The sequence below is a fragment of the Electrophorus electricus genome, chromosome 4 (assembly GCF_041902795.1).
Source record: "Electrophorus electricus isolate QZ-2024a chromosome 4, ASM4190279v1, whole genome shotgun sequence".
In the NCBI taxonomy this organism is placed as follows: Eukaryota; Metazoa; Chordata; class Actinopteri; order Gymnotiformes; family Gymnotidae; genus Electrophorus; species Electrophorus electricus.
The window spans coordinates 39,472,501-39,492,601 of NC_137500.1; the positions used below are offsets into that span (position 1 = coordinate 39,472,501).

Here is a 20,101-nt window from a genome sequence, read left to right on the forward strand (position 1 = left end):
ATTCAAGTGGAATTTTTAATAAAAGCATTATCTGGCATTTTAAATGTCTCATTTTCTAGGTGATTCATCCACCAAAATAAAGTGGAGCAAGACAGTGAAGAGAGTTATAAACTGGCCCTAAAACCAGAGGACAGTTCTAATAAGGCTCTGCTCATCAACCAGAATGTTGCCTGAGTAATATTGATATACTTGAGACATTTAAGACATTAGTGGTAAAAAAAAAGAAGCCTCTTTTCCATTTCTGTGTGTGATATGCCAGAAGCCCATGAGCCATTACGATCCTCCCTACACGGAGTGCAGCTCATTGTTATTCTGGATGTTCTCCCATGGCTAAGAAAGTTGTCACATTGTGGTGTCACTTTAGTGTCCTACTGTCTTCACAGTTTGGCAGTGTCAGTTTGATGCCACAGTGTTTGCAGAAAAAAAGAAACGATGTGTCCTGTCTAAAAAAAAAAAACAGTCAACCTTGTGCCTTTCTCCATTTATAACTGTTCACCACAGCACATATGCTAACTGCCTTGCCAAAAACTTTACAATCTACTCAAGCCCTTTTATGCCATAATGGGCATTCTGTCATCTTGCAAGGTCTGTTTCCTTGTCTAAGTTTCCTTGTTTAAATTGAGTTCACTCCAGAAATCTCTCTTAAAATGAGAGCGTAAAGGATGCATTGTAAATACGATTTTTCTGCCATACGGTTGATGTTGAATCTGTTTCTTTATGATCATTTTCCACTTCCATTTCCTGTGCCATACTATCAAGCCCATTGTGAAGGTAATGTATCACTGTTCTTTTTCATTGCCTGTTCTGTCAGTGTGATTCCAGACCGTCTCTGTGTATAGAAGAGAGACAATCCCATGGAAATATACCCTTACAAATAGCCCGGGCAAGCAATTCTGACAAAAAGAAATTCACTCCGCATTCATAGTGAAGTGTTATTAATATTAAATTATCACAGACTTTCATTTTAATAGATAGACTTTCAATACATTTTCAATACATTTTTAATATATAATAATACTTCACTGTGTATATATATATAGTCTGAGAAATACATATATAATACTTATATATACATACTGTGAAGTGTTATAAATAATTTTATTTTTGCATATTATGGGAAAAGTATTACTGGGGTGAGATCCACTAGGCAAAAAGACATTGGATTACAAACCCTTAACAAACATATAGATCTCTGTGGAGCCTCTTTCACCTACTGAGAGCTGAACACAGAGGAGTCTGGGAAATGCAGGCCTGGTTCAGATGGTGGGTGTCACTGGTGCCTGTAAATCAGCCTGGCCAGCTGGGGCTCCCGCTACTCTCGTCCTGCTCCCATTTCTGGGTTCCAGTGACTCTCAGCCTGTCTCCATTTCTGCGGTGGGTGAAAACCTCCTTTATCAGGTAAAGTATCATCTGACTAACTGATGAACCATTCACAACCAAAGGAATACACATAGAGCTGGAGACAAAGAGCCCCATTCATCCCACAGTTAATCAGGATACAAACGTTTATCCTGATATTCTTTGTAAAGGGTGAATCATAGCAGAGCAGTCAGATGTCCTCCACAGCTCAGGATAAGAGATTGTTCATGACCTTTTTAGCTTCCTGCTTTATTTCTGAAAATAGTCGGTCATCTCAGTAATACTGTCCTGCAGTGATGCTCAGCAGTCATTGGTCTTCTGAGATGAATATTACACATGTAATGGATACTTTATGCCACAGAATGGCTCATTTCTTACTTATAATTGATCCACAAGCGCCAGCCACCATGTTATGAAGTGCAGGACTGTTCCTTTCCTGTCCTCTTTCGTAGCCAGAGCACTGCGAACGTCTCTCTCTGTGTTCAAGGACAATTAAGCTGTCGGTTCAACCTTACATAAAAAAACCTGCAAGATTTCTGTTTTAATCATATAAGCAGCGATTTTGTTAAGTGCACTCTGCCTGCCGTTTCTGATGTTATAACAAAATCAAAAGGACTCAAACGAGCAAAAAAAATGAAACACCGTAGTGGTTTGTAGCTTTTGCTGTGAGATGAAGATGGTACATTAGTCTGAATAGGACTATGCGAAGTGAAATAAAATGTCAATCACTTGCATTTTAATGCATATAATTACATTTGCAAATGCATTTTAACTACATTTTAATTTTATGTCCTGCTGAATAAGATCAGGCTAAAATAAAATAACTTTCATACTTTAATTTCATTGTGTCGCTTTCTCTAAGTTTCTCCATGTTTCTCTAAGTTTTACATTTGTAGTATTGTTAACACCCACTGACAATAGGTGACTAAGTTTGTGACTTGTGTCTTTAATCCTTCAATCTAGAAAACAAGATGAAAATTAAACTTTTTTTTTTCAGTTTGCATTTGGTTTTGATTGTTAGTTTTGCTATGTTTGGAAGCTATGTATAAAGAATTTTACTCTTCCATGAATTTTTGTTTAAATTGCTGTCGAGTTAGTATTAATACACAATACGTTAAATAAATAGGCATGTCATTTCAGCATACATTAATAGAGCTCTTATATATATATATATATATATATATATATATATATATATATATATATATATATATATATATATACCTAAAACAATTTTTTAGATCCCACAGCAAAAACTCTGCCCGAAACATAGCAGTTATGAGGTCAATCGTTGGATTTCATCTTCTCCTGTTGCGCCACCTACTGTTGGCTTAAAAAATAGACACTGTAAGTTATTAGCCTAGCAGCAATCCTGCGCCAATCAACACTGTTATGCTTGATTGATCAAATGAGTTGCTGTATGTGAATAAATAAATAATTATTAAATAAAGGGATTAGTGGTTGTGTAAAATAAGAAGAATTAAATAGATTATTTATCAAAATAAAACCACACTTCCTGGTTAGTTGTACATGTTGGTTCATGTGGACTTTGTCGATATCTTACAGTGGACAGTACAAGTGCTAATACGATGAATAAAATCATAGCAGTTGTCCACAGGTTTGCAGAAGCAAAGGAAAGATATACTCAACACATGCAATGGAGATCAAGAAACGTTATGCACTAGTACTGAGCAAAATCAGTACCATTACATCAACTCTATACTGTGGTGTGTGTGCATATTCCAGTCCTACCATCATATTTCAAACACTTTTTCTTTGCTTTTATTTAAGTAGCATGAACAACCTTAAAGTACTTCAGTCTTGTTTGCAGAATTAGTGCAGGCAGCTGAAGTCTTGGATATGGTGCTACTGGAAGTAGAGCATTGATCATAATGATCATAACTAGTCCATTATGTATTATAGCTTTATGTATCATAACTAGTCCATTATGTATTATAATCTTATGTATCATAACTAGTCCATTATATATTATAACCTTATGTATCATAACTAGTCCATTATGTATTATAGCTTTATGTATCATAACTAGTCCATTATGTATCATAACTAGTCCATTATGTATCATAACCTTATGTATCATAACTAGTCCATTATGTATCATAACATTATGTATCATAACTAGTCCATTATGTATCATAACTTTATGTATCATAACTAGTCCATTATGTATCATAACACTATGTATCATAACTAGTCCATTATGTATCATAACTAGTCCATTATGTATTATAGCTTTATGTATCATAACTAGTCCATTATGTATCATAACATTATGTATCATAACTAGTCCATTATGTATCATAACTTTATGTATCATAACTAGTCCATTATGTATCATAACACTATGTATCATAACTAGTCCATTATGTATCATAACTAGTCCATTATGTATTATAGCTTTATGTATCATAACTAGTCCATTATGTATCATAACTAGTCCATTATGTATTATAGCTTTATGTATCATAACTAGTCCATTATGTATCATAACTTTATGTATCATAACTAGTCCATTATGTATTATAGCTTTATGTATCATAACTAGTCCATTATGTATCATAACTAGTCCATTATGTATCATAACATTATGTATCATAACTAGTCCATTATGTATCATAACTAGTCCATTATGTATTATAGCTTTATGTATCATAACTAGTCCATTATGTATCATAACATTATGTATCATAACTAGTCCATTATGTATCATAACTACTCCATTATGTATTATAGCTTTATGTATCATAACTAGTCCATTATGTATCATAACTAGTCCATTATGTATCATAACCTTATGTATCATAACTAGTCCATTATGTATCATAACATTATGTATCATAACTAGTCCATTATGTATCATAACTAGTCCATTATGTATTATAGCTTTATGTATCATAACTAGTCCATTATGTATCATAACATTATGTATCATAACTAGTCCATTATGTATCATAACTACTCCATTATGTATTATAGCTTTATGTATCATAACTAGTCCATTATGTATCATAACTAGTCCATTATGTATCATAACATTATGTATCATAACTAGTCCATTATGTATTATAGCTTTATGTATCATAACAAGTCCATTATGTATTATAACCTTATGTATCATGCCTAGTCCATTATGTATTATAGCTTTATATATCATAACTAGTCCATTATGTATCATAACTTTATGTATCATAACTAGTCCATTATTTATTACAACTTGATGTAGACATAAGAATGCAACATGATATTCTACAAGGTTTTGTTTTACAAGGTGTTTTATAGTGTTAATACACTTTATGAATATATAATGGACATTTGCAGGTATAATGTTGACATTCGTTTTTATGCTGATTATTCAGCAAGTTTCTGTGTAAACTGGAAGACTAAAGACCTAAAAGCACTGAAGATCACAAATTCTTTATTCTAAACTGATGAACCAGTTGTACTGTTTGGTACTGAGTGTGAAAAGTAAGGCTGTCAATGTTATTCTAGACATGACTGTTATTCTGTAAAATGAAAAGCTATAGTTGAAGGATTATTCTGTCATTATATACCACCTAGAAAACATATTTGTTTCCACATTCAGGGTTTTAGTGCTTATTTGCCAATTGTTTGGTTTTACAGTTACAGATGGCTCAGAAATGACCTTCCATAGATTATAATGGGATATGCTCAAGTTGTACTCATAATGTAGTCATAATTGTAAGTCGCTTTGGATAAAAGCGTCAGATAAATGCTGTAAATATAACTGCTGACGTGCACTTCACTTCTGTAACAGCAGGTGGCAGCATTTTCCAATACATGCAGCGAGCGAACTGGTTCCTGCTGCAGGATTACAGAAGTGTTGCTCACACTTGGACTTTGCTCTTGTGATACTCTATACACTCAACTTCCCTTACGTTCAATCGAAAGAACCTTTTCTAGGCCTACAAAGAAAATATGTTTAAAATTATTTCATTTATAGCAATCGTTTCATCTATTCATTTGTTTATCGAATTAATCAATTAATTTGTTAGAAATGGCGTTGAAAACATGATGAACTGGTAATGTTGTTTATATATGTACACCTCTGTAAAAGCTAAATTAGCAGCAAAATTGTTTGTTTACCTTGTGTAAACATGGTAGCATCATCCCCATATGCTATGGTCCCTTTGAACAGGGCCTCTTTAGACTGCTGCTAAACAGCAGAAAGGCCCACACACCCTGACGTCCCTGAGATGACACGCCAGCACTGCTGCCTTTAGTCAATATATGACCGCATGTGACCTACCAGCTAGATTCTTTCAACGACATGGAAAAAAAGTCAGATTTACAGAGGAAATATGCAGTTTTTCAAAGTACATCTTAAAATTGTATTTAACGGTCTTAAACCACGAAAAGTGTGGTAATACAGTGTGATATCTTTTTGATCTGTTAGATTGTTCTGGAATCATTAGCAAGCTTTCAGGATGTTGTTCTCCGTGAATTGTCGAATAATGGTTCAGCAGAAATAAATGTTTTAGTGAACGGTGGTCCTGCACAGAGTCAGAAAAGGTGACAGAAAAATCAAACAAGACGATGACATTTAAGCATTTTTCCTTTAAAACACACTATTAAATGGAAAGTGTTCACCTTAGTCCATTTGAAAACATTTAGAAAGGAAATAGGGTTGACAGCAGTGAAATAAATTAGTGCAGAAATCTAGCAGACTTAATTCTATTATATCTTTAGCTCTGGTGTATTTTGTCAGGTTGCTTTTGCTACCGTTATAATAGTAGTTACACTGATTCTGGGTTGATCGCTGACTTTGGTCATTGGATTGCAAACGTTTGGTCACCAATTGATTCAAATGTGGCGCATTGTGTTATGGTGTGGTTACTACATTTGGTAACTGAGTGGCGTAGGAGATATTGATTAGTATCTGGTTTCTTAGGGTTCTACCAAGGCTTTTTGTTGTTTCATTTCTCTGAGTCTAAGAGGTTGGTAGATTGGATTGATATCAATACATTTGCTTATTGACTATTCAGTGGAGAACCAAGCTTCAAGGAATTCTCTTTCTTCCCTTGTTCTTTCTCCCATTATGATTATTGCTGTATCCCAGTCGTATCCCAGTCGTATCCCAGTGTCCTTCTTGGTCCTCGTGTACTGAGGTTAAAGAGAGTGGAGCGTGTCTAATTAATATTCATGTAATTGTTTTGATAATTTTCTCCCTGTTTGACCCACATAGTTTTTGTTGTACAGTTGTTGCTGGATTTTGTAGATAACATTAGTTCTTTCCTCTTTTGTTGGCTGTTCTTTGGGTTTTGACAGCATCGTTCTTATGGTTTTGGTTGGTTTGTGTGCAAGCATGATTCCACGGTGATGTAATAACCATGCTGCCATCTCTGAAATGTGTACGTATGATAGGGTTTTCCTTTTCCTGGTTGTGTGTATCCGTTTTTTAGGAAGGCTTGATACAGGTGTTTCTACTCTTGCAGTTTTGCTTCTTCACTGCTACACTGAGTTTCTGTTCTTTTGAATAGTGTTTTGATACAGCTTTGTTTGTGACCTCTTGGATGATTGCTGTTGTAATGCAGGATTTGTTCAGTATGTGTTGATTTTCTGTAAGCTGAAGTGTGTAGTTCACCGTTTGTGTCTTTTGTGACAAGGACGTCCAAAAATGTGAGATTTTTCTTTTTCTGGGTTTCCATTGTGAAATGGATTTCAGCGAATGTGCTATTAAGTAGTTCATGTGTTCATTGGACTTCTTTGCATTTCTTGATCACGAAGGTGTCGTCTACATAGCGTACCCACACTTTCTGATTGATTTGTGGAATAACTTTCTGTTCCAGTTTCTGCATTGTGATTTCTGCAAGGAGTCCTGATATAGGGGATCCCATCGGTGATCCTTGGATTTGTTCGTTGGTTGGTCCATCAGGTTTGAAATAGGTTAACATACAAAGATCCAGTAGTTCACATATATTGTCTGTCATCCGTAGTCCTCCTGTTGGTTGGCCGTGCAAGAGTTCTCTGAGTGTTTCCTCGTCCGTCTTTAGATTTATTAAAGTGAATAGCGAACCAAACCAACCCAAGCCACCAATATCCCAAAGTAGTTACATACCCAGAAGCCTTCAGTGCTGTGTAGCAGCCAAAGCTTTGGTACTCCCTTGGCTGCAGTATTTCACTGGCTCATCTGTCTGTTTTCTCAGTCTGATCTCTTCATCCCTTCTGTTATCTCAATCTGATCTCTTCGCTCTGTTTTCTCAGTCTGATCTCTTTATTCTGTCTATTTTCTCAGTCTGATCTCTTCGCTCGGTCTGTCTCTCAGTCTGATCTCTTCATCCCTTCTGTTTTCTCAGTCTGATCTCTTTATTCTGTCTGTCTCTCAGTCTGATAGTCTGATCTCGTCTTGCTGCCCTTCCTGTCCTCCTTAGCTGCTTATACAAGGACAGCAGCAGCAGCAGAGCCTTCTCAAAGGGTTCCTTCTCTTATATCTGGACGCTATTTTGAACTTCTCGTTAGTAACCACCACATAGTCCTGTGTCTTTTCCACGTTGGCCTGGATGTTGTCGATCTGAACGCCTTGTTCCTCCACAAGCATGAATACAGCGAGGAAAAGGTCACTCAGCTCCTTCATGTTGCTCTCCAGAGTAACGAGCTCTTTGTGGCGCTGTTCGATCTCTGATAGTTGAGTGCGTGTGATTTTCACATCCAGCAGAATGTTCTCGGTGAAGACATCCCATTTGCCCTGTTCCATCATGTTCTCCACCTCCACCTCGGACACCTCCTGCCCAGCCACCTCCAGCTGTCTAACTATGAATCGCTTGCACTTGTCCTGCTTGCTCATGAGCGCATCGTTGTAGCGCCGCATGACGCTCTGGAAGCGGTGGAAGAGTGCTGCATGCTGGGTCCTCTGGATCCGCACGGTGGTGACCGACGCACCCAGCTCAGCCTCGGCGTGGTCGGCCCTGCTGGAGAGGCCATTCAGCTGCTTGTGCAGGCTCTCTGCCTGAAGCTTGATGCTCTGCACGACACTGCTCTCCTTGCGCATCACGCTGAGGCGCAGCATGGTGGCCACCAAGTTCTTCTGCTGCTGGCTGATCTTCCTCACCTCCGCCTCCAGCTCGTTGATGCCATCACCGACGCGTCTGGCCTCCTCCAGGAAATGCTTCAGCACGGGCTCAGCTTCGAAGACCACGGCCTGCGGGCCGAGAGGGGACACGTTATCTTCGTCCTCGTGGTGGTGGGTGACAGGGTTGTCATCTCCACGCTGTCCTTGGCTGTCTTTCATGCACTGTCGTAGCTCATCAAAGCGATCCTTCATGACTGAGACGGAGAGACGAGCGCCTCAGGGAGAATGGTGTCACGCATGCGTTTAGCCCAAGAGCTGTCCCTGCATGTCCTGTAATTGGTCAGAATGAGGTCAGAGAAAATGGACATTGTCACACACAAACTCTTTTCAAAATACATGAATTACACAAAATACTCAAAGAACAGTGTGATCAAAAACATGCTTTGCTTAAATCATTCATAAAGATGCATTATGTGCTGCAAATGTATCCACAGTCCACACATTCATCCCCTGCCACAAAACTCCTGCATTGCCTTTGACTGTGATGATGATGCTCTGGGTGGTAAACTTGGAATGTGCATATAACCTTAACTTAGCTAATTTACATAAACATAAACTTAGCTTACACCTTTGCATAAAAATAGTGGAAAAAGCATTTTTGGAATGTGCACCATTTCATCCCATAACAGCCTTTTCTAAATTACAGAGGAGAAATGTATATTTAACATGGAAAAAATATCACATTTTTTTTGCCAGTTGGAATTTCCGTACACCCTATCTTTGACCAAGCTAAATCCACGTGCCAAAGAAAGGATGAAATGACAGTCAATTTTAGCTTTCTAAGTGAATGTTTGTAGGTATGAATGCTTATGAATACTAATAGCTCCTGTTCATATATCTTTTAGTACATTTATTGCCTCCTCAGTTTAAAGTGTCTTTAATTAACAAAGTCCTAAATGTGACCATGACACTGCACATTTTGCTGAGGTTTACTTTGTTCTACAATGGTGGTGTGAGAAGTAAAATTTATTACTAATGTTTTTCATGTGCAGTGGAAACATGGGCCTTGAGAATCGAAGTAGATTTTTTAAAAAGGCTAAAGTGTGGAATGTTTATAAAATGTCTGAGCAAAATTAAAAGGAACAGTCCAACTCAGATGTGATCCAGTTACAAGATGAATTGCAGGCAGGAAAGAGTGCAAATACCTTTACGCGCGCACGTGTGTGTGTGAGTGTGTGTGTGTGTGTGTGTGTGTGTGTGTGTGTGTGTGTGTGTGTGTGTGTGTGTGTGTGTGTTTGTGTGTGTGTTTGTGTGTGTGAGACCTGTCTAGTTCTAACGCATATAAGGGTGAGCTTTGTTCAGCTCATCCAGGCTCAGAGGTCTACTGAGCTATGCTTACACAGCCAGGAAAACGCAGGAAAACATTTCACAATGTTTCTGTATGTCCAGTTCAAATTGCCCTGAGCATCTATAACAAACTAGGCCTGAATTTCCTAACACACATTGTAAATGGTGTTGTACATCAGGGTATGTTCTTGTTTGGTTTCACTGCCCACAGGCTCATCTCCAGTCAGTGTTTATAGAAAAACTCTTAGTGCTGACATACTATATCATAGCTCTGTGCTGGTGTATTAGTCAGAGGGCCAGCTTTAGGACACACACTAAGCTGTCCAGATAAATTATACCATCAGTAAACCCTTCATGAATTGAATGTCCATAGGGTCATAAAGGTTTTTAGGTTCAAACTACCTACATAATTAAAAACATTTAAAAATCAACCATTTACTTGCTATTATAGTTAACTATAATAGTTAACTAAGTTATAGATAACTATTACTGTTTACAGTTTAAGCAAAAAGGACTACTGCCTTTCTGCTAGATAGGCTGCTAAATGACCAGTAATATAACAATCATACTAAGGAAATTATATTTAACAGGAAATATTGAGTCATTCTTTAGAAGGCTAATGTATATCTCTTTCTTTGTATTTGATCTGAATAGGAATATTCATCCCCTCTATAAATGTTAGAGTAAGTTATACGGTAAAACAAAACTCTCTGTGCTTGTTAACACTTTGTAATGACCCATTAAGACAGTGTAACAGTTATGAAAATGTTTTACCTCTTTTCTTTTAATCCCCGAAGGGCTGAATTCTGCTGCATTGTGTGCAGCCCTGGATTTAAGCCCACACTTCAACTCAACCATGGACATGATGAAACCTGAGCAGATCCCACACGAGAGAACAGGAAGTCCGAGCAGTGAAGATTCCTCAGGGACGCGCTCTAACCCGGTCTGATCTAGAGGGACACAAACGTCTGAAAGCTTATACAGTCCAGTCTCCTGGGAAATCTGGTAGAGCTAGTTTGTGACCACACCTCCTACTGTAGTTAGAACTGTTTAATAAATGGAGAAGAGAGCTTGTTAGGCTATCTGAAGGAGCAGGAGTCACACCACCAAGCAAAGTGCAGAGAGACCACAAGCTGCAGCCCAAGTTCCTTGAACTCAGTGTAGTTTACAGCAACAATAAGCTCATTGAACTGTTCTGATTACTTCTGACAGGGTTTAGAATTTATGTGCCAAAATAGCAGAAAGACTCTCCACCCACACATAACACACTCCTGCACCCATGTCCAGAAAAACACACACATACACACAAACACACTTTCTAGTTTCTCTGTGGGTATTTCATGCATCATTAAATTGGTATTTAAAATATGAGGTTTTGGCAAGTAGGTTTTATTGTTCATGTTCCAACTGAGAAATCGTAATATGTCATTGAGAAAGCAGTAGAAACCAGGAGCAGTCATTATGAATTAGAACCTAGCTAACCTGTGTAAGATGAATTTGTAGTGTTACTGGTAGTGTAACGGTTCATGAACAGTTAATTTTTACTGGCATGATTAATTCCATCACTGAAGTGCTTAGCTTGCTTTGTAGATAAACTTTTAATAGCTAGTATCACGTCTGTAAAGTAGAAAAACATATTGCCAGCTCATGCTTCTATTACTGCCACTTCAGGTCTGACAAACCTTTCATTTAGACCCCATTCTGCTGTCTAACTGTAAGTAATTATACAATGTAAATTTTCATGTCTTGCAAAGATAAAGTGAAAAACCGCTGTAATGTTACAAAAATGTCTATGGAAGAAACATACCTGAAAAGACTGTTGGAAGCCTTTCATAATGCCCCTAAGAACTGGTTTGAGGACAGCTCGTCAGCCCCTGCCAGGGTCTTAAATTATCGGATGAGTGTCTGTAAAGAGAAGCAGGAGTGCAGAGGAAACTGATACTGCTTCAGTCTTGATTTCTAGATAGATGACAGAAAACTGCACAATGCAGTTAGTTTGATTTAGTATATGCTTTAAAAACCTGAGCATTTACAATAACCCAAATGGATTAGGAAAGCAGAATACAGATAGGATACAATATCTGTGTGAACCATAGAAATGCTTTGGGAACTCTCGCTTTTAGACTGCTGTGGGATTACAATTTAGCTTCAGAAGCTTGTTACTCTTAGTAGGGAAAAGACAGGTGAGGGAGAGGTCACACAAACAGTGGAACACAGTGAAAGTAATGGTCAATTCAATCTAACCAATCAGCAACCCCAATAAAGAGAAGAGAATGATGATATAAAGTGCATCAGCCTACCAGAAAGCAGTACACTGCTACATGAATAGCCTTTCCTCCCCCTTGAGAAAGAATCCAGTCTTAAAAGCAAGCAGCATTCCATTTCGCCCAGAATAAACATCCCTTTAAACAAATCTCTGCCTTGGCCTGGTTTCAGGTTCAGTAGCTAATAGTGGCGGCATAGGTAAGTTAGTGTCACTTATAAGACTGTTATATAAGAGCATTGGTAGCTGAGTGGTTAAACTACTTGACTAGTAATCCAAAGGTTGCAAGTTTAAGCACCACCATGTTGCCACTGTTGGGCCTTAAGTTGTGTTCAGTCTGAATTGCAAGTTGCTTTGGATAAAAGTGTCAGTTAAATGTAAATAAATGTTATGTCGCTCATGTTAGAGTAGTCCTAAGAGTACACACCATTTAAAGCCTTCTGTAACATGTCTGTGTTATTAGCTTGTGTTTTGTGGTAAGTTTGTGGTGTGGGGCCAGGGGAGGATGGATTTCCCTGCTCAGCCGTGTGTCCTCTCCAGATTTCTTCATTCTTCTAGTGTACTTGGACCCTTTATAAAGCTGATTTCTTTAAAGCTGTTGTAAGGGTACCAGGCCACATGCACAAACACAGAGAGTCGTAGACTGTATTTAATTTACCCTTCAAACATTTATCCTTCCACAGAAACTTTAATGAGTAGAATGCAATTTCAGATAGAATCATATGGAAGAACCAATACTATTTGTCATAAAGACAATTAATAGGATTCGAATACAGAGTAAACAAAGGTGTAACTGAGTACTTTATACCCCACAGCAGCACAGTGACTCAGCAACGTTACAAATGGACTGGGCGCGTCACATCAATTGTTTTGTTTTGTTTTTCTTTATATTTGGTAATTAAAACATGGATGATAGTTCTTTTTATTTTTCCAGTTCTTTTTTGTCACTCAAGTTTGTTGACTGAGGGTGGTGGAGTGCTGATGTTCCAGGGTGCCCTCATGCCTGTGGTTCCTTCTGGCTCTTTCCTCTTAGCTGTGCTGCCATAGCTAGATCTGCTGCAGTCAATCACTGCACATTATAGTTCCCTAATTGACACACCCCCATACCTGCACATGCCTAATAATCTAGCCTCTCTTTCTGCCGAGGTTTACCTACCCCTGACATGATGTTACTGAGCCTCAACCCGTCTCAGCTTTCATGGCTCCTCCCACCACCTCCTGATGCCCCCTGCTGTAGCCCACCACACCTCCTCCCAGACAACTACTCTCTGTTGTCCTTGACAGACGTTCTCATGCGGGATGGGTTATGGACACATGCACACTGTTGAAACCAGACTAGGACTTCTAGAAACACAGAATAGACATTCACTGATTATTTCTTTATTATTATTATTATTTTCTCACTATTCTTCTGCTCTTTATTGTTTCTATTGCGGTGTGCGTTGTCGGCCAGAGGAGGACGCCCCCTCTGAGTCTTGGTCCCTCAAGGTTTCTTCCTTATGCTCTAGGGGGTTTTCCCTTGCCACTGTTGCGCTTGGCTTGTTCACTGGGGGCTTGGACTAGGACATTTGTAAAGCTGCTTTGTAACTATTTCTGTTGGAAAAAGCGCTATGTAAATACATTTGACTTTGAATTCAAAATGTACTTACTTTGTTCTGTGAACAGTGGGGAGAAAATTAAAAAATCAACATTACATAATATGAATTATTTGTAGAACATCCCAAATTTGCTTAAGGATTGTTTTTGTGCTTCTTATTTCACATGGAAACAGTAAAAAAAAAAATGAATTGTCCTCCATAATTTAATTACTATGAATACAAAGCAGAAAACATACTCATGTCACCATGATAAAACCTTTTTTCCAAGCAAGTTATACAGCTATAAAAACAGTGAATTATTATTTAATCTTTACCAGACAAATATAAGTATATACACACACTAAATGCTGTAACTAACTGCACTTTAAAAGCAAAATGACCAGTAATATAACACCAGTAATATAACAATCATATTAATGCAACTAACAACTACAAAAATTTACTTCCTTTTGGGGAGACATTTGACACTCAAATCACGTGAGTGATTAATAGCAATTTAGATACCATTGCTGAGTAAACAAGCATTTATTGTACAAGGACCCATGAAACAAACTACCATGTGCCAGGTAGTGTACACCACCCTTTGCAGAGAATCTTAAGAAAATGCATACCGATACACCAGAATTAAATTTCCACCATCTTCTGATTTGTGTTAGAAAATATTCATTGATGGAGTAAATTGTGTCTGGATCTGACAAGGAAACAAAACACTAATTACAGTAATAATCAGTTTAATATCACAGCTTAGAAGCGGTAATGACAATATTGTTGTATTATATAAATCAGTGCAGCTGTAATTGTGTCTTGCTTCATGATCAGTTGTTTTCTGGAGTTGGGCTCTGTTCTCCATTCTGTTCCTCCAGGATGGTCTGATCTTTTTTTTCTCCCGATAGGCCCTGGCCTACAAATAAAAGTACAAACGTAATGTGAATAGCACGATAGAAAGAGAAAGGTCTACAGCTGTATAAAAACTGTACACTACTGAAAATCTATTGCATTTGTGTTGTTACAAATATTGGCCTGAGTGTACAGTATACATGTCAGGCCACATGATACCCACCAGGAGGGGTGTGGTCTTTAGCAGGCGTGCAGACGGATAAAGGAGTCACAGCTTTGGGTTTCCATTTGAGAATGGCAGTATTGACGGGCTCCTCCTCCTCCGTCTCTCCTTTATCCTGTAGCCCAAAGACTCTCAAGTCATGAAGCGTCACATTAATGTCAACTCACACTATCTACACTCACACTTTTTACACTTTTTCTATAGCACTATAGAAATGCGCAGGTGTTTTAAAAGGCTTGATGTGTTTTTTATGTTTCTGAAGGATCAAGTTGGCCAAATATTCAGGTATTGTAAAACAAATAATAATAGAAAAAAAACACCAAGCTTTAAAACATTTGAAACTCCAGTGCCTGTCATCTAAGAGAAATTTCTAAGGCCAAACATTCTAGCACAAGACAGATAAGCAGAGGTTATGGTAGGCCTTTTTGAGTCTCTGTTGGCATGCACAAAGGCAACAATCAAACTACATCAGAGACACAGCAACAGTGTGCCAGGCTGCTTGCCACAGAACCTCCTCTCCAAAGGCTGCAATGGAGATATAGCGCTCCCCTTGAGGAGTGGATGGGGAGTGCAACTTCAAGACCATCCCATCCTTAATGGTCCCCTCATCTAGTGCTGGCTGAAGTTTCAGCAGGGGAATATCACTTTAATCAATCACAACATTTATTAGAGTGATAGACTCAATACAAGCTACTTTACTTATAAAACACATCATCTTTATACAATTGTTTCTATTACTTCCTTACTTCTTCATGTTCCTGTTTATGCAACAGCAAACACAGTTCCATACCTTGACTCATTATATTCATGACCAGGACTAAAGCTACATAGAAATACATTCTTCAACTTATCTTAATCAAAGACTGAAAGCTCATGTTACCTGATCCACCTGGATGTACTCGCCATGCTGCTCACAGCCGATGTCAAACACATATTTCCCTGGACCTGAGGGCTGGGGAACAGCTCGGATAAATAAGAGGAAACAAGCATTTCAAATAAATGGAGTGGAGAGAAAAAAAAGAGCTGGGACGTACATTATTGTTGTGAAACGTGCCCTGGAATTGGTGGTTTAGATGAATTAACTCGCCAGCAGACTCCATCTTACCCATAACCCACATGCCAACGTACTTGGAGCCGGTGTCGTGGTGTGTGTACACACCTTGCCCATGCCTGTTCAACAGATTAAAAAAAACAAGGGGAAAGACAGAAGGGAAAAACTATAATAAACTGTTTGGCCAGCATCAATAATTAAAAATCACAAAATATAATGTACTGTCCATTCATTCAATACATATAGTTTTAATGAGACATCTGAATTCAAATGCAGATGAGCATAGTTGCAGAGTGCACCTTTGATGCTGCAGCCACTTGCCATCATATGTGTCTCCATTGGGATACGTATAGAGCCCGTGTCCCTGCCGTTGATCACCCACCCAGGAGCCTTCAGGGAGGAGAGATGAAGAACAGAGCACTTCTGTGTTCAAACATCTGTGCCTTACAGTCTCCTTCATCTGGAAGAAAGTACTTCCAACTCTCACCTTCATAAACAGAACCATCTGGATAGTAGAAAATTCCTTGTCCATGCTTCTGGTTCATGTAATACTCCCCTATGTATCGAGAACCATTCTTGAATCTGTATGTTCCCTGGCGATCAACGTGTGGATTTAATGGACACTTCCATCACAGAATATACATCAAAGTAATTAAATGTCACACAAAAAGAGATAATAAATGTAATAAAAGAATAGTTAATTTCTAATAAAAGAAATTAAAAAATGGATAAAGAAGATGGAATGTCAAAATAAAAGAAAGTCAGATTAAACTGCTAGGCTACTTGTAGAAGGTTCCTGGGTAAATGTCTTGTGGAAGGAGGTTCTGTAGTTTAGGGATATTCCAAGTCTTTACATTTTACAGTTAGTGCTGCTATATTCTAAAGTCCAGCATAATATTATATTAATAATTCTTTTGGGATATATTGGGTCAGGCAGCCTGAGACTTACAATGATGTTAGGACTAGGAAAACATTTGAAAAGTTTACTCTAATAAAATCAGGCAACTGGTGAAGAGAGATGTAGTGTGTCTGTCTTTAAGTATGGAGATCAATCAAAAGTTTAAGAAAGGTGAAGACTATTTGCCATTCGCAGGAGGTTATCTTTAGTTCTAGAGCAGTACCAATTCTTGAATGTTTAAGTTTTGTTCTCAAGTGTCACTTTGATTAAATAGTCACAATAAGCAAAGACACCAAGCCTAAGTCTGATTCAATCCAGACACAAAACATCTAGCAAGCCATTTTATCCAGGTGTTTACCTGCCCAGACCTTTTCCCGTGTTCATACATCCCCTGGTAAGTGTCCCCGTTGGGCAGGACGGCTCTTCCGACGCCATGCCTCTCTCCCGCTTCACTGCGATCACCCTCGTACTCCTGAAATGCAGGACTGGTGAGAGTAAGGCTGCGGGCTAATGAAGTACATGGAAATGTAACTAAATGTACACAAACTTACTCCAATATACCCCTGCTCATCTTCAAAATACTCCGATCCAACATCTGACATGATTTAGCCTACAAAGGGAAGCTCGCTACCACGGAAGAGTAGTTTGAGTTTGCTGTTACCATGACAGCACACGCGCAAATGTGCACTGCAGTGGCCACGTGACTGTAGTCAGTAACAGAAATAAGGAAGCAGCACATTTAGCCTTACGTTCCACCGATTCCTAGTATGAAACGTCGGGAGTTTTCTGTTTATTCTGTCCTTCAGCTTTGGTTTCTGTTTTTGATCGAGTTTCAGAATATTGATGGAAAGCAAGTATGGCCTGTCCCTTACAGGTAAGATAATACCACACGAGATATCTGACACCAAACGGTGATATCTAGCGAGCCCGGCTAACGCTAGCATGGCTGTGCTGGCCAGCGAAGTTTGGGGTGTACTGGGGGAACCAACATGTTAACCAGCTGGCTAACATATGGTTGCTCTTCGTCTAAGTTGTAACTAGTACCATTCAGTCGTCACGAAGTTATTTTGTGAACAAAAATTATTTTAAAAATCAAATGACACCCCTGACTCAGAGTCATGTGAGTTTCTTTGTTGGCAAAATAATAGGCGAGTTGACCGTCGTCCAGGCACTGATCCATACTGCCAGGCTTTGTACCCTTTCTGTCCTACCGGCGACCCTGAGGGCTGCATCCCTCATATGAGCGACAAGGATGTCATTTCGGTGTTTCGACTTCAAACCCCGGTGTGGGAATTCAAATACGGTGATCTTCTAGGAAAATTTGTAAGTCTACAATCTAACACATCCTCACAGTACTGATAAGGTAAGCTAATAAGTGCTTCAAGGTGTCTGCTCCTTTTCCAGCATGTAATGCATGATGCCATCGGGTTTGCCAGTTCAGAAACGGGGAGGAATTATACTATGGAATGGTATGAACTTTTCCAGCTTGGAAATTGCACTTTTCCTCATGAGCGAAAGGACATTGCTGCTCCTTTTTGGTGTAATCAGGGTGCTGCTTGCTTCTTTGAGGAAATAGATGACATCCACTGGAAACAGAATGGAACTCTAGAGAAAGTTGGAGAAATGTCAGGTATATGGCTGACCACACATTTATATAAAAACTTGTTTAGGGTGGTGTGCACATTCTGAATCGTAAACATCAGTTTTCTTTCTTAGGTGAACAGTTCAATAGCCTGGCACAGTGGGTCCAAGAGGACAATGAAACAGGTATTTATTATGAGACGTGGACAGTACGGTCAGATCCGGGGACCAACTCCACAACCTGGTTTGAATCATATGACTGTTCGCAGTTTGTACACCGCACTTACAGGAAAATGGCAGAGCTTGGAGCCAAAATCTCAAGCAAAACTCAGACTAACTACACCAAAATATACCTGTACAGTGGAGAACCCACATACCTTGGGGATGAGGAAACCATATTTGGACAGTCGTCCATGAAAGCTCTGGCTGTGGATATCAGAAAGTTTTACCATTCATTCCAGCCTCATCAGTCAGTGTTTCAGTTCCTCCTTAGTTTGATTGAAGCGTATAAAACAGTAGTACTAAAGGAGACTTTCTATCTGTTTTACAACTCTGAGTATTGGCACTTGCCAATGAAGCCACCCTACATACAAATTACATATGAGGAAGTTCCTTTACCGTAGAGACTGCCATCAGATTTTTACTAAAATGTCAGAGAACAATTCTGCATATTTACTGTGATTTGCCAGAGGTATACAATTAAGTCAGTTAAGTAACAATTTTTTTTCAGTATTGCTTTGTATAAAATATTTGTGTAACTGCGTATAAGCAAATGTTCCTCTTATAATTAATAATGAAATAACAACTGTTCCTTTTATTTTAAATTTTATAATTTGAGTAATTCAAAATTAGAATGTTTAAAAATAAATAAGCTGTAGCTCAAGTATTTTTCCCAAATAAAAATTTTGTACAAGAGCTTTGGAAATATTACAATTGTTAATTATGTCACATGATAAGAAATATACCTTTAAAGCAAACCATAAAGCCACAAATAAAACAATGTTTGGTACGTCACTTCTGCATTTCTATCAGTAACCTTCTCTAGAATGATCCAGGGAATGGCACAAATTGACATGTCCCACTCCCAAAATAATTTCAGTTTAATCCTTTACAGGTTTCTATATGATAATTTGTTTGATTGCTTTTAGCAGATATGATGGTTTTGAATGTATGAAAGCAAATAAACACCAATCTGCATTATAAGCATGTGCAAGCTAAATGGTGAAGCATCCTTCAGTTTATCACTAGCCACATGTGTAGCCAACCAAAGGAAAATGTCTTCTCCCTGAGGTAATAAAAGTGTTAACAGGCAAAAGAGGCCTAACATTGCATTAGACATATTAATAACATTAGACACATTAATAACGTAAAACATAAAGGAGTATAAAGAGTCTTTGTCCTTTCAGAATGATTTGCATACAGGGCCTCTGTAGAGGCCTCAGCAATGTATAAAAATGTGGGTTCTTTGACATTCTCCAGAGGGTGAACCAGCTGTTCAGAGGATGAACCAGCTATTCTCTTTAACTAATTCTGAAGTCTTCATTTTATATTTGAATGTTTAACTTAACAACTAGCTGACTGGGGATTTAGGAACGACATCCCCAACTGTACAACTTTGTATTTATTATATTAATTGTACATATATTTGTACAAATGCAACCACAACTAATTGTTCTAGTAGGAAGACTTCCATTTAACTTAGGATAAGAAATGTAAATGATCTACAAAATAAGACCACCTTCATAGAGACTAACTGTGAAAAGGCCCAAATGTCTTTCCTGCAACATTCTTCCTGCACCTGTTAAACAAGACCGAACTTGTATTATCTAAATTAGACTAAAATATAAATGTAGTCTCAGTTAATTCCTATTCCTGCAAAAAATTTTACCTACAATA

The 20,101-nt window shown here is 38.2% G+C and overlaps 3 protein-coding genes across 6 annotated transcripts; 1 reads left to right on the top strand and 2 right to left on the bottom strand.

Annotated features, from left to right (window-relative positions):
* Positions 1-5,728: 5,728 nt before the first annotated feature.
* stx19 (syntaxin 19) lies at positions 5,729-10,826 on the bottom strand. Its single transcript, XM_081713725.1, has 2 exons — positions 10,529-10,826; positions 5,729-8,737 (listed from the first exon to the last, which is right to left on the bottom strand). The coding sequence occupies exon 2, from the start codon at positions 8,657-8,659 to the stop codon at positions 7,766-7,768; it is 894 nt and encodes a 297-aa protein (XP_081569851.1). The 5' UTR covers positions 8,660-8,737; positions 10,529-10,826; the 3' UTR covers positions 5,729-7,765.
* A 2,978-nt stretch (positions 10,827-13,804) lies between these two features.
* rsph1 (radial spoke head component 1) lies at positions 13,805-17,325 on the bottom strand. 4 transcript variants are annotated; one of them, XM_035523876.2, is made up of 8 exons: positions 17,176-17,324; positions 16,983-17,096; positions 16,214-16,319; positions 16,026-16,116; positions 15,710-15,845; positions 15,556-15,627; positions 14,676-14,790; positions 13,805-14,516 (listed from the first exon to the last, which is right to left on the bottom strand). In XM_035523876.2, the coding sequence occupies exons 1-8, from the start codon at positions 17,224-17,226 to the stop codon at positions 14,431-14,433; spliced, it is 771 nt and encodes a 256-aa protein (XP_035379769.1). In that variant the 5' UTR covers positions 17,227-17,324; the 3' UTR covers positions 13,805-14,430. The 4 variants fall into 4 exon arrangements, with proteins under 4 accessions (XP_035379769.1, XP_035379768.1, XP_081569860.1 ...); XM_035523875.2 differs by having other exon boundaries at positions 16,983-17,109; positions 17,176-17,288; XM_081713734.1 differs by lacking the exon at positions 16,214-16,319 and having other exon boundaries at positions 16,026-16,186; positions 17,176-17,325.
* On the top strand, positions 17,323-19,411 carry cln5 (CLN5 lysosomal BMP synthase). The gene is made up of 4 exons (XM_027012667.3): positions 17,323-17,498; positions 17,773-17,947; positions 18,029-18,254; positions 18,341-19,411. Exons 1-4 carry the CDS (start codon positions 17,392-17,394, stop codon positions 18,826-18,828), a joined length of 996 nt encoding a protein of 331 aa, XP_026868468.1. The 5' UTR covers positions 17,323-17,391; the 3' UTR covers positions 18,829-19,411.
* The last annotated feature ends 690 nt before the right edge of the window (positions 19,412-20,101 follow it).

Bases quoted from the DNA above. Each gene is read 5' to 3' on its own strand.
- stx19 (XM_081713725.1), bottom strand. From the start codon at position 8,659: ATGAAGGATCGCTTTGATGAGCTACGACAGTGCATGAAAGACAGCCAA.
- rsph1 (XM_035523875.2), bottom strand. From the start codon at position 17,219: ATGTTGGATCGGAGTATTTTGAAGATGAGCAGGGGTATATTGGA. The intron at 15,846-16,025 runs GTGCACTCTGCA...TCTGTTGAACAG, and splicing joins AAGTGGCTGCAGCATCAAAG to GCATGGGCAAGGTGTGTACA. The intron at 15,628-15,709 runs GTACGTCCCAGC...GCTGTTCCCCAG, and splicing joins GCACGTTTCACAACAATAAT to CCCTCAGGTCCAGGGAAATA.
- cln5 (XM_027012667.3), top strand. From the start codon at position 17,392: ATGAAACGTCGGGAGTTTTCTGTTTATTCTGTCCTTCAGCTTTGGTTT. The intron at 17,499-17,772 runs GTAAGATAATAC...GCAAAATAATAG, and splicing joins GTATGGCCTGTCCCTTACAG to GCGAGTTGACCGTCGTCCAG. The intron at 18,255-18,340 runs GTATATGGCTGA...TTTCTTTCTTAG, and splicing joins GAAAGTTGGAGAAATGTCAG to GTGAACAGTTCAATAGCCTG.